This window comes from Oncorhynchus gorbuscha, linkage group LG09, assembly GCF_021184085.1.
Source record: "Oncorhynchus gorbuscha isolate QuinsamMale2020 ecotype Even-year linkage group LG09, OgorEven_v1.0, whole genome shotgun sequence".
NCBI lineage: Eukaryota > Metazoa > Chordata > Actinopteri > Salmoniformes > Salmonidae > Oncorhynchus > Oncorhynchus gorbuscha.
In genome coordinates, this window is record NC_060181.1 from 48,782,871 (window position 1) to 48,797,082 (window position 14,212).

At 41.6% G+C, this 14,212-nt stretch overlaps 1 protein-coding gene across 1 annotated transcript; it reads right to left on the reverse strand.

The window, feature by feature from the left end:
* Positions 1–8,693: 8,693 nt before the first annotated feature.
* LOC124042852 (zinc finger protein ZIC 5-like) lies at positions 8,694–13,826 on the reverse strand. The gene is made up of 2 exons (XM_046360981.1): positions 12,613–13,826; positions 8,694–10,909 (listed from the first exon to the last, which is right to left on the reverse strand). Exons 1-2 carry the CDS (start codon positions 13,673–13,675, stop codon positions 10,470–10,472), a joined length of 1,503 nt encoding a protein of 500 aa, XP_046216937.1. The 5' UTR covers positions 13,676–13,826; the 3' UTR covers positions 8,694–10,469.
* Between the last annotated feature and the right edge of the window lie 386 nt (positions 13,827–14,212).

The window sequence follows — 14,212 nt, forward strand, 5'->3', positions numbered from 1 at the left end:
GTACTATTATTTATTTGTATTTTTCTCTGCGTTGTTGGGAAGGGCCTGTAAGTAATGCCCCCTGCTTGAACCACTGTCTACACCTGTTGTTTTCAAAGCATGTGACAAATACGATTTAATATAATTTAATTTGATTTAATTTGACAGATCTCTAAGAAATTGATAAAAATGCTAAAAGTGTTACAGCCATCCCTGGTCTCCCCAATGTAGTAATTCTCTAATGGTAAATTTGCTAGACGTTCCTGCAATACGCCCACCCATCATTTTTTGCTTAAGTAACCTTTTCTATTATACAGTAGAACCAAACCAAACATAACATATCATACTAATTTGAGTGTCACAGATGCACATTTACTATGTTAAGTCTTTGAGGCCAGGCTGCACCTCCGGGCTGCATGGCCCTGGTGACGCAATGTGGCCCTGACTCGCGCCAGGGATTCTTCACCGCTAGTTTATGTGCGTATCGTCCCCGGATTAGAACCCCATTGAAGACATGGGGGTATGGAGTTATTTGGGGACCACGCTTGGCAAACGGCCCACAATGAGCGACAGAGGAGGGAAACAATGTAGGAGTCAGTCAGATCCCTGCCTCTGGAGGTGGAATGCCCCCTGCTTGAACCAAAGCTCATTTGACCAACCATCCCAGCTGGCGAATTTGGACATTATTTGGTTTTGGTTGTTTCTGTCTGTCTGGATCTTTTTTGTTCAGCCTCTGCCTTTCTCTCCCTTTCCCTCTCTCTTTATCGCTCTACCTATTTTGTGCCACCCATACCTATTTCTGCCACCCTCTCTCTCTCCTTTCTCTACCTGGTTTTGTCTATCTCGCTCCCTCTGTTTTTTATCCTCCTCTCTTTCTTGTTTGCCAGAATGATGGTCCTGCTCTCCTCTCCTCCTCTACAGCTGTGAGAGAAGGATTTTCTCCACTTTTGAAACTGACCTTCTTCGGGGAAGGGGAAGCGTTCAGGCCCCGGCCTCTGATATGTCAGCCGTGATAGTTCCACACAAATCTGGTGGAGATCCTTCATACTGGGCACAGGTGTCAGTTCAACGTCTGGTTTTGATTTACATTTGGTTGAGTTGTCAACTAACGTGAATTCAAAGTGAAATCAACAAAAAACTGTACCATGTCATTGGATTTAGATTAAATGGGGGTGGGGAAGATGGTGAATGTGATCACTTTAAAGGTAAAGAAATCCATTTGCGGGGTTGATTTTGTTAGAGTTCAATGTATTTTTACAGGACATTGCTTTTATGGTATTTATGCAGATCTCCGCTGCATCAAAGCATGTTTTCAAAAGCACTCATAGAATATCAGAAAATGTTCAGTTCAAGATTAGAACAATTTGATATTTTTGCTTACTTTTATCTGCACATTCTTGTGCATTTTTTAAATTGAAACCTTAATAGCCTTGATAATTGACCAATGTGTCATTACAGATAATGTGCTACAAACCTCTTAAAAGTCACTGACAATACCTGTTGTGATGTTTTGTCAACACCTCAAACATGTTACAACCTTTCTAGACATTATCATTGCTTTGTACCTATACTAGGAGAGGCCTACACACCAACCCCTTTGTCACCAGGTGTGTTTCTTTTTGTATTCTAACCTTACCCTAACACTAAACCAAGTATATGTATTGCCTTAACCAGCCTCTAACTATAACCATAACCAATTGGGATTGGATGCCTAAACTTAATCAACTTAAACAAAATCACATTAGTTTCTGCCCTAAGAACAAGATTATAATAGGAAAAGTCTGCTCTGCTGTTCTCATAGTAGCATTATATTTCTGCAGGACCCGCTCAAGGCAAGCACGGCCTCAGTGCAACACTGTAACGCCATCCAACAAAACAAACTGTGCATCTCCTAAAACATTCCCTTCCTCTCATGGGATACAACCCAGCCGCAACACAGTTCCACCCCCTACCACCTGGTGATCTCTTGGAAGAACCCTGCGTTTGTGGCGCATTTCCCAACAGGATTTACCCGTGTTTTTCTCCAAAACGCTCAGACTTTTCTGTTTTAATTTACTAGGGCCGGCACCCGTGTCTCACTGGGCCATGCCTGTGGCGGACCTGCTCTCACTTGGAGCCAAAGCCAGGCCACTGGTACTTTTCAACTGTAATTTACATAACAATGGTTAACTGTGAACTTTAATACCTTCTCACAAAGAACTGTTTTGATTATGCAGAGGTTGTTGATTCTGCTCTTCACAAGTCCTCATTGTCAGTCCTAGCTATGGAAACACAATTTCCCTAGTATAACATAAAGGTGCATACACTAGTGTAATATTGGTGTTACTGTTGAAAATCAGCATTATAGGTTTTACAGGCCCCCGTCACACCTGAGGAGAGACTCGTGAAGTAGTGCACGTAAGGGCTCTATACACACCCTACGCGAACAGAGCAACTGAGTTCTTTTCCTAAATTTGAGCCACACAAAAGTGTGTTGAAATACTAGAAAACTACGCTGCGTTTGCGTAAAGTGTGCAGCGGCCTTTAGTGTCCGGCTCATGTGGTTGTCCATGGACGACCTTGCTTCCCTCACCTACTGCCTTGGAGTGGCTCCCAGTCCCAGGGATGGGGCCTTTGGACCAGCACCAAGTCTCTACCCCCACAGATGTTACTGAGTGTCCAGATATTATGTCAGGTTCTCTGGGATGGAGGCAGGCAGGGGGAGAGTGATGCATTGGTTTGAGTTTGACTGGGGTGGATGACTGGGGTTGATGCATGGCATGGGAAGTAGCCATACAGCCAGACAACCATACACACAGCAATATGTTATAATAGTACAAAATATGTGAGGCAATCAGGAATGTGCAGATGACTAAAGCATGAATTGAAGTATTTACATGAAATGTAAAGATTTATTATTTAGCGTCAAATGGCCTATAGTTTTCGATCTCCTTTTGCATTGAAGCAAGTCTTTCTGCTCAATGAGTGCATTGTTTGGCACATAAGCCTATTGTAGTGGCTCCCAAGTGGCGCAGCAGTCTAAGCACTGTATTGCAGTGCTAGAGGCGTCACTACAGACCCTGGTTCGATCCCGGGCTGTATCATAACTGGCCGTGATCGAGTGTCCCATAGGGCGGTGCAGAAATGGCCCAGCGTCGTCCGGTTAGGGGAGGGTTTGGCTGTAGTAGGCCGGCATTGTAAATAATAATTCGTACTGACTTGCATAGTTAAATAAAGATTAAATTTAAAAAATAACTGTACATCTTATTATTTTGAATAGGGCCATCAATAGGCCAATAATGACACCAATAATGTTTTTGTTTAAAAAGGAATCTGATTCATGTTTTGAAATATTTATTAAATAAATTGTCTAAGTAAGTTATATCAGTTGATATAGCCTAATAATGGAATTGATATTTGGTTTGTATTGTAAGTTTTTACCTTTGCGCTTTGGAACATTTACAATTATTCATACTTTAGTTAAACGTAGACATGTAGATCATCAAACTCATTCAGGCGATTCCCTTGAGAGAACAAGTTCAAAAGAATAGGCCTATTGTATTACTCATAGAATAATAATATAACAAGAAATTGACAACGTTGTTTTAGGCCTATGCGTGGCTATTTTAATTGAAAATATAGTTGATAATTTTAATTAACAGATTTGCTATAGCCTACTATAATAATTTATGTATTACATCACTGAATCTTTCGTGGATGTAGGCAATATATAACCCTAATATCTAGGCTATAACCCTTAATAATGACAATCTATCGATATTGTTCACTTTTCTAATATTTGGGTGTTTAATCACAATTTTATGAAAAATAACACTTCCTCAGAATAATAAACTGCCACAGGAGAAGTTTTCAAATTAGACACCTGAATTGTTTTGGTTGACATGCTGGTCTTACTTTAATGTTGGCACTGACCCCCACCCAACTCTGCAACTGAGGCCAGTGCATTTGTATTTGCCGACGGTTTTGTTTGTAAAGTAACAAAATAGGCTCCCTTTGAAGTTATTAGGCATACCCCACAAGTGAGAACACCTTTTTTACGTAAAACTGTGCTACCAGAATGAACTTTACCTCCTTTTTGAGTACTTTTGAATAAATGTTCTAAATACGAGATTGAAACATTGAGGATCCTGTTGTTGGTACACTGTGCAAACAAGACGAGTCACAGGCAAACAAAACCTGATTGTAGACTATGACACGACAATCCCTGCTGTGTTTTGCAATATAACAGTATAACTAAAATCAAGCTTTTCCCAGCTAATTACAAATAAATGATGATGTGCTCACTAAGTAATTGATTTAATGAAGTTCCTATGAAACTATTAAAACCGGGTATAGGTCAGGACAGTTCCCCCATGGCGTGCCCATTGTCGGATGTTTAACTCTACCACTCCTTTCGGAAAGACATCGGGGCTAATAGGTGAAACCACAGCTGCTCGAGTGAGGGTCGAGGGAAGAAAGTAGTCCTCCTTTTATGCGTCCAGACCACGAACAGCCACTCACCCAGTCCCTAATCTAACAGGACAACACATTTCTCCAACTTTCCCCAAGCTTTCAAACATGCATCATTGAGTTCAAGCGGAATTCGCCCACGTCCGTTCTCTAAAGTTTCCCTACTGGAACAGAAAGATTCAACCCTTACACTATAAAAGTCGCTAGTTCAGGCATGATCTTTTCATATTTTGACAGTTCGGCGCTTAGGCTACATAAGTACTCACTGTGCGCTGAGCAGAAAAAATAGCCTACGCCCGCTGTCTCGATAAACCTTTGGCGGTTTGGAAGGTGGGAGCTGACCGGGTGATGTAGGATGTTCAACTGCAACTGGATTCTACTGTTTTCTCACTTATTCATGTAACTTAAGATACTGGCCAGGTAGGGTGCTAGTAAGAGTTTGGCAAAATGCCTAGACAATGAACATGTGCCCAGTTTTCTGGGTCTTGCCTGCATTGCACGCTGAGGAGGGAGCAACTGAATCGTAATATATGATGTAAGAAAGTCAGAGACTGTCTGTCTGACACCAAATAGACAACATGAGGGTTTAAAATGTACACATATGTTTCCATCATGGGACGTGTTGGGATAGAGGAGCTTGACCCTCACAGTGCAGGGTGTTTTAGCAAGAGTGACAAATGGCAGCTTGGTCCAGACAAATCATTTTGCAGGGGGAAAATGTTATGCAATAAATAATAAGATAGATAAGCATACAACAATAAAATAAACTATTTGATTTATTCATCTGCATTAACCTAAATGGTGATGGCATGAATTTGCCTTTCATAGCCTACAATGACGACAATGTAAGAATAATCGAATAGCCTATCCCTTGATGCTATTGTCTTCAACAAGTGTTTTGTAATGCTCACGTCCTTGTTGATATAACTGAAAACAAATTATTAAAATAGGCACCACTAATCATCTGAATATATTACAATGTATTTCATTACGAACCATGAAAATATTAATGACATGTCTGTTATATTGTCATAACTGGTTATAAATTAATCCCATTATATATTTTATCACAAGATATATTCGCATTAACTTTACATTTTTGCATCATTACACAAGTGTATCCCAGACAAATCGGGAGTTGTAAATTGAATCGACAAGGAGACAAAACTAGGCTACCCTTGCGAACTTCGCCTTTCATTGGCAGAGGTACGGGGACAAAGGGGAGGCATTGCTCGCTTACAATCACTTTAATTAACAACCGCTTCAAAAGTTAGGGAGAAAATCAAAAAGGATTAGAGCCCTCCAAATTCAGTCCACTTGACGGGGTTTTCAGGTGGTAAACGTCACTATTTATCCTAGTGCTTTTATGCTAAATCATTCTAAACCTGTCTCACCACCAAAGGTAATAGTTTGGCCACAGTTATGTTGGCAGACACATGAAGAAGGGGATGTTTGATATTTTGAGAGGGAAACGTTTCTGTCAGCCAACGACGCAAAGCCGTCGCAATGTGCTGCTTTTCGACTGACTTGGGAAGTGTACAATTTGTGTAGGCAACCTTGTTTTCTTAGTCCCAATATTCTTATTATGTGTCCTGAATGACCATATATATAAAGTTGGCATCCCATGAGATGCTTTTGTAAAGAATCCAGTATGAGCCATAACTTTAAGTGGAGCAAAGATGTTGCTGTTTTATCTGAGGCACAAGTGCAATAGAACAAATATGCTACATCTTAGTTGGTTATATTATAAGGGAGCAGAAACTCAGTAGGCCTATAGCCTGAAAGACTAGACCTAGACCACAAACAATTGTATTTATGCTCAGTGTGCTGAAGTTCAGAGAGAATGGTAATTCTTGTCAAATCTGACAAGACAACATTTGTTTTGGTCCTACGGTCGTCTCTGAAATTATCATTCAGCCCTTCTAAAGGGCGAAATGAGAGAGAGGGCGAGAACAAGCCCCGTTTTCCCCGCGACTTCTGCTTTGTCCTTGCCAAAGTGGCGTCTGCATGTCTGACTCGGCCGGTTACTGATTTGCAGGCGGCGTGGTAAGGTGGGCCATGTAAGTGATTTCCACGGGCATCCCACTAAAGGAGAACAAATCGCTGACAAAGGAGAGCCTTTCCCATTCAGTGCCGTCGTTAGGACAACCCAAAACTATTCCTCAGATAATAAGTTCTACTTCAAAGCGTTTCTCATTGAACGGTGACTGCTTCACTCCTTTTTATTAAGTCCGCCCTTTTCACGCCGAGGGAACTATCTCTTTGGTTATTTTTCTTCGTGTTTATCTTGCAACATTCACGGAGCACTTGTTTTAAATAAATAGAAGAGGATTTCGCCTTTGTCCAAATAAGGGTTTATGGATAAGAGGAGAGGCGACAAATAAAAGCGACACAAGACTGCTTGTTTTCAATAAAACTTTGATTATCTTCCATAAAACGTGTTTGCTGACAAAGTCGGAGAAAAAGTGAACATTGACTTAACCAACGTTTCAAGCAAGGTCAATTTAACTGCCTTGTGATGGAGATTCATGTGAGAGATTCTGTCATTTTTTTGTTGCGTTGATCAATTGTCATATCAATTTGTGCTTCATATTGGTTGGCAAGCCTACATCTAAACACATAAGTCTGCTTCTTCACTTGGTGTGGAATTAAACTTAGCACCGATTGATTAAGTGCTTGTTTGTGGGGGTGGGGGGGGGTGGATGAGATGGATGCGCAACCCTCGCATCCTCTTTTTGCAGCTTGTTCTACATGACACAGAAACAAGACTCAAAGAGGTCGTCTCATGCTAAGGGATAAAACGTAGAATGTATGCACACATGACTGTAAGTCGCTTTGGATAAAAGCGTCTGCTAAATGGCATATATTATATTATTATTATAAAGACTAAACACTCTCACAAATGTTACTTATGGAGTGCAAAGGCAGCAATGAATCAAGTATTATATTATTTCACTAATTTAATTGTAATGGGCACACTACTTGAGACAATTGAAGTTCACCTGTGCCGGTTGTCAAGGCCTGAATGTATAAATTCACCTTTTTTGCCTATTCTTTGCCCATCCTATAGCACCATACATTTTCACATACAAAAGAGCAAAACAACAATAGTGTGTCCCTGCATTCCATTTTCTGTAAACAATATATGGGGACAAAACAAGAACAGCCTGTGCTGTTCTTGTTTTGCCTTTTTATGTGAAAATATAGGGCTGTCTGTGTCGACACATGAGGCTTTTTGGGGGAGAAGGTGCAGTGTGCTCTTTGATGATCGTCCATTTAGTGGCAGTTAGTGTTTTTTTTACCAGACATATTCAAATGTGAGCGGCTCGCTCCCCAATTGTCATAGAATTCCTAACGCACCATGAAGAGTGTCAAAGCGGCGGGCCTTCGGCTCAGAAGTATATCAGGCCTTTGAAGTGGTGCAGAACTCGCTTTGGTCAATTTGAATTCTATACATTGGACAGGGGCGACGTTTAAAGTGAGATTGTGCCTTTTAATGGAGGAAATAAGACGGGGACTTATTTTATATACTTCGTACAGGGTCCTGCGTATTGTCAGATCTTTTCTATTGTCTTTTTTTTTACCATGAATGATTCATGCCTCGGTTGCTTGTGCTGTCCCACTCTTCGAGAGCCATTAAGGGGATATACGTTTCCCCATTTGCCCTTCTGATTGGTTTATTTATGCCAGCCCCTTCTTCGGCCTGTTGTATGTGAGTTGCCACTCAATAGTGAAAACTTTAACTGTCAATAATTATGCACTTTTTTTTGCAATGTGTTTGGAGCCTAAGTTACTTCGATCTTCTGTAGGCTATACTAATGTGATAACGGCTTTACAAGGTGCGGCAGGTAGCCTAGTGGTTAGAGCGTTGGACTAGTAACCGAAAATCGAATCCCCGGGCTGACAAGGTAGAAATCTGTCGTTCTGCCCCTGAACAAGGCAGTTAACCCACTGTTCCTAAGCCGACATTGTAAATAAAAATGTGTTCTTAACTGACTTGCCTAGTTAAATAAAGGTTAGATTAAAAAATAAAACAACCGATTTTACCAGCAGTTGCATTTACTGCATGTAAACAAGTACATTATATATATTCTTGTTTAAGGAATGGCATCCGGCACTGGCAGGCCTCCTGAATTCAACGAAGAAACAATAAAGTTATGTAAACCAAAAAACACCTAATAACTCGGCCTTGTGTGTTTATTCAGCTCTAGCTTGAATTTATACTGTCAATTGGATCACGAACATCAAGGGTCTGCACAATCATAGCTGTTTCATCACTTTTTATCCAACATAACCAACGGCACCACGCACCTCATAGAGAAAAACACAGTCACTGCAAAGGGCATGCGAGAGGAGGGACGTTTCACATTACACTGCCTATATTCAAGTAAAGAATAATACTTTACACTGCCTATATTCAAGTAAAGAATAATACTTTACACTGACTATATTCAAGTAAAGAATAATACTTTACACTGACTATATTCAAGTAAAGAATAATACTTTACACTGCCTATATTCAAGTAAAGAATAATACTTTACACTGCCTATATTCAAGTAAAGAATAATACTTTTTCTTTTACAGAACAAGATCAAAAGCATCAGTAAGCTATTACTTATTCACCAAAATGTATATTATTATTCTTTGGTGTCTCTGTAAATCCTTTACAACATTAATACCAGCAAATAAATTACAATGTACAAAACAACATTCTTCGTAATTAAGACTAAGAACAACAATCACGGGCAATAATACAATTATATACAAATCCGACCGTTAGGGACAAAATCTGTCAGTGTACATATTTATGGTCTCGAAGGACTTATTCGTAGGCTACTCTTTAACGAGTGAAAAACACTGGTGTAATTTTTTTGCATCAAATATAGTCTTAAATACTTCTTAAATAGCCTAGGACAAAAAATATATATCCTAACTTAGTCATTGTATTAATATCAAAACTACATATGAACCCTTTAAGACACTTAGCTGTTAGCCATTATTATTTTGATTCCTATTTATGACTTAATTGGGTCATGTGTGTGCGACATGTCTCTCGCTCTCTGCAGGTGTTCGAAATTCAATTGGATGTTTACATTAGTTCTCGCATCTACTGTGAAGTATTCAAAAGAAAAATGCAACTCCACCATTTTGGGATGTTTAGTGTTCAAGGCTCATGTACTTTGCGTGAGCAACAACGTCTGTTTTCTCCCTTCTGTCTGAGATTAGACATTGACGAATAAGACATGTTACATTTCGAGGGGTTGCGATCATATGGACAATGTCAATGTAAGCATAATTAAGAACTTATGACTTAATCATGTTAAAAGATGCATGGATGTAAATGTAGCCCGCATATGAAGGCTATGTAGATGTTTTTCCAAAGGCTTTTATCCTTACGAATTACATTGCATTTATGTTTCCAGTAGCCTATATTTAGGCTTCTCTTGGTCCTCTTAATATATATGATTTCCTTTTCTCAAATAATACTGGTGATTGTAGCTTTTCTATGTTGAGACTTGTTGATATGTCGATACATTCAGCTTTTTAGAAAGGAAACAAAGAGGGCACGTTTTAAAGGCAGTTGTTATTATTCATCATCTGACATCCACGGAGCTATTTCTTGCTTCATATAAAGTCCAATTGATATGCTTACAGCCAGTACTGTCCTCATGCACTTATTAGGTCTTAGCTTCGATCACACTGACAGTGTCGTTGCATTTTGGTACAACAGAATTACATTCATTTCCAATGAAACGCTGCGTTTGCCTTGCAGCATTGCGTTGCAGAGGCAGTTGCAGTGCGTTCGGTTTGGTGCATACGTTGATTTATCGAACGTATGGGTCAAACTGTATGTGTTTACAGCTTGACAGTAATGGTAGCAGAAGGTGAATGTTGAACTGTTGTTGCATACATATCCAGATGATGCTGCGTCTTATTTTGCGCCAAACACTGTCGGTGTGTTCGAAGCGTTAGGCTACTACACATATACACATTTGAGAGACAATTTGGGCAATTATTTTTCTTCTTCTGTTTGTAAACATTAGAGCATTGTCCTTGGGTCTGAATTTCTGAAAGTGTCCTCCTCTTCCGAGTCCGTCGTTGGCACATTGCTGGATGGGGTGTGGAGATGGTTGGGTCCCCCGCTCCCCTGGCACACGTACCACTCATTAAGGTTGGTAACCTGAGGCGAGAGATTTGCTGACCGGTTCCTGTGCGGTTCGGAGGCGGGAGAAAGGGGCGCGCTGAGAAGGTTTGTAGAGGAATGGTACGAAGCGTTGGCGGAAGGGGGCGGGGGCGACTTGCAATGGACTTTCATGTGCTTTCGCAGCGAGCTGGGGTGCGTGTAGGACTTGTCACAGCCTCGGACTTTGCAGTAGTAAGGCTTGTCACTCGTGTGGACGTGGGAGTGCTTCTTCCGGTCACTGCTGTTGGCGAATTTCCTGTCGCAGCCGTCAAACTCGCACTTGAAAGGCTTCTCTCCTGGAAGAGATGGAGATGGAGACATTTATCATTAGGCTACTCATCCAATAACTCTCCGGAAAGGGTGCATGTACCATAACATAATGTGCACTTTGTGTTTCAAAAACATGATGAAGACATTTTATATTGGCCTTTATAAAAACATTTCGTCAAAGTCCAAGGCGAATAATAAAGTTACCAAATGGATGGGATCATTAACCATTCTTATGACATCAAATCTATAGCATACAATATATTCCCAGCAAACAGCAATGTCAATTCCTTTTAATTTGGCCTATACAAACTATTATGGATTTTTCCACTTATTCAACAGGAACGTACACATGCTCTACCCAAACTAGGGCTATAATTGAATCCATCGCTTAACTGCCTGGTAACATACCACTTCCCGCAGTAATTACTCCATAAATGGTCGGTGTGGCAGCCCATTCTGCCGCAAGGGCTTCCTGTCCGACATACCATATCTATTATACATATACACCCGCCGCCACTCCTCTCCCACATGTACTAGGCATGTTCCTGACTGACTCACTTACATGAAACATAGGGTGGCCCGTGGGCTATTCTGCGTGAAGGCGTGGGGGAAATGTGTAGCTTATTAATGAGGAAACAAGTGCATTTGTAGGCCTAAATTAATGTATTTTTTATAAAGATAATGCTATATGGTGTAATGCTTGTATTGTAAAAATATTTTATGATTGTAAAATGGACAATTCAAAATATAAACATCATACACCAGGCTCTCAAGATCTCAAGCCTTCAAAGCATGGACATGGTGTTGGAGCAGCCCCTTCCCTCTGGGCACACACCAGTCTTGGGAGCCATTTGCTTTCCCAACAGGCCAGCCCTTAATGACATACTGGCTTAATCTTGAATAAGTAGTCGTGTGAGTTATACGTTGGAAAGTTGGTCTGCTTTGCAGGCTATTCGGTAACATAGCTCGCGCGGCACTGCATACTGTATTGCATCACATTACACGTGTTTAGACTGTCTTGCATTAACGCCATTGCTGTTGTTGGCCTTTAATGGCAAGTTCTAGGCTACTGTATATCAATTTGGAAGAAAAGCAAGCCCCAGTGGCCCGTTTTCGCTTTGTTGTTTATCTTCAGCCTGAAATGATTGTGAGTCAAGTTTCGATGTGGTTATCATCAGCCCATAACACAGTCTAAAACTGTTATAACTTCAACCAAAAATATATGGTTTAATTTTCACCCGGAGCTCGATATAGTAACTTATAAAATCAGTACATAGAGATTGAGATGATGTTATTTTCTGCTGCGACGATTCGATATAGCAGTAACTTGAGCCATATAGGCGTAAACGTCTTCTTCGGAATACACCTGGTATTCACTCACTTGGAAATACGTAAGCAAGGTTCACAAAACATATGGCATAACCACCCACGTCTAGTTCAATGTCTAACAAGCTTATGTTTCAGAAACTGTACATCAAATCAGGCGATGCATTGGCTCGACTGTATGAATAGTTAGTTCTATTCGATTAAATCTCGTTCCCGTTACTTTTAAGGATGGTCACCAGATGCCCGCCAGCAGTTAAAATGAAAACTTTTCACAATACATATGTGTTGTCTACAACGAAAAGTTTATTTAACAGTGTCAAAGCTTCTAATCTACTATGATTAAAGATATCTATTTCTGTTTTTTGATGCAGCTCTAAAATAATTCAGGCGCACTTTCACTGACCTGTGTGTGTCCTTTTATGAATCTTTAGATTCTCAGAGCGAGCGAACACTTTTCCACAGCCGGGGAAAGGACAAGGGAAGGGTTTCTCTCCCGTGTGAACTCGGATGTGGTTTATTAGTTTGTACTTCGCCTTAAAAGCTTTCCCCTCGCGTGGACATTCCTCCCAGAAGCAGACGTGACTGCTCTGCTCTGGTCCCCCGACGTGCTCCACGGTGACATGGTTGACCAACTCATGCATGGTGCTGTACGTTTTGGAGCAGGGCTTCTTTGAAGTTTGCTCTTGATCAATCCATTTGCAGATTAACTCTTGCTTGATGGGCTGCCTCATGTATCTCAAAAACGCCCCCGCGGCACCGTGAGGAGCAGAAGCGATGTTCACATTGAGGTTCATGGAGTTGTAGCTGTGGAGGGAAGAAGGTCCATAATGCTCGGGCCTGTGGACGAAGTGTTCTGGCCTGCAGTAGATGTCCCCCGGTAGACCCAAACGCATCTGCCCGTTGAGGGCATGGTGATGGTGGTGGTGGTGGGCACCTGGTGCTGCCTGGTCGTGGAGTCCAGAGAAAAGTGGAAGGGCACAAGTCTCGGCATGCCCATAAGCACCTGTTGGGGAGATGAACATGCCATGGTGATGAGGGGAGGAGGCTGAACTATGCTGGTCGCCAAGTGCATGCATAGCCGAAGCTGAGAGTTCTCTCCTGAGGATGTAGTCCCTGCTGTTAGAGTAGCCTGGGTGAGGAGCCACGGGGTAACCAACTGTGGTCTGAGTAGAAGTGAAGGATGCTGCTGCCACTGCGACGGTCTGGGCTTCAGGATAGCTCTGAATATGCTGAGAGGGGCTAAGTTTGAGAGCATTTGTCTGTGCCATGTGCTCGGGTCCAAATGGAGTGAGTGCCACTCCGGGGTCGTTGCCCATCTCTCCAGGGTGGTGGTGAGCATGGTGGGAGTGAGGGTGATGCCCCCCTAGCCCCGGGAAGCCTGTCATATTCTGATGAGGAAGAGGTTGAGTCGCTGCCAAATCCGCTAATCTTATCGCTGGATTCCTCTTGCTCAAAGGGGACTCCATTACTAACTACACTGTCAAGTCCATCCACTCTCACCACTATTGTTTCTCCCCCCGCCACCGCGATTTTCTAAAACATTAAAATATATGTATATAAGCGGTCTATATAACTTATTTTGTCCTGCCTCTAACTCTACTTGTTCCTTTTCCCACTCTGTCCTCAAGCGATTGGCAGAACATACAACAGTTGGAGGACGCAGTAGGGAATACAGTTTAGAAATGGCACTGCGGGTATTGGACGGATTTAGGTGACTGGCAGTTAAGAGAACGAAGCGATTGGCTGTCGTTCAGCGCAGGGGCTCAGCGGGGTTCCGCCCCCTCGCTCTCTTTATCGCTGTTGACTCCAAAATGTTGTAGGCCTACTCACGAAGTTACCAGTAAATATGTTTATGCCCTCGCTGTTTACTGGGGGCTGGCGCATGTGGATACAATGTAGGACGTCTACAGTAGGCTATACAGACGTTCATCTCTTATTTTTCTTTTCCAGTGATTGGCGTAACCCCAATGTAGAAAACACATTTTTTTCAGCATAAATCAAAT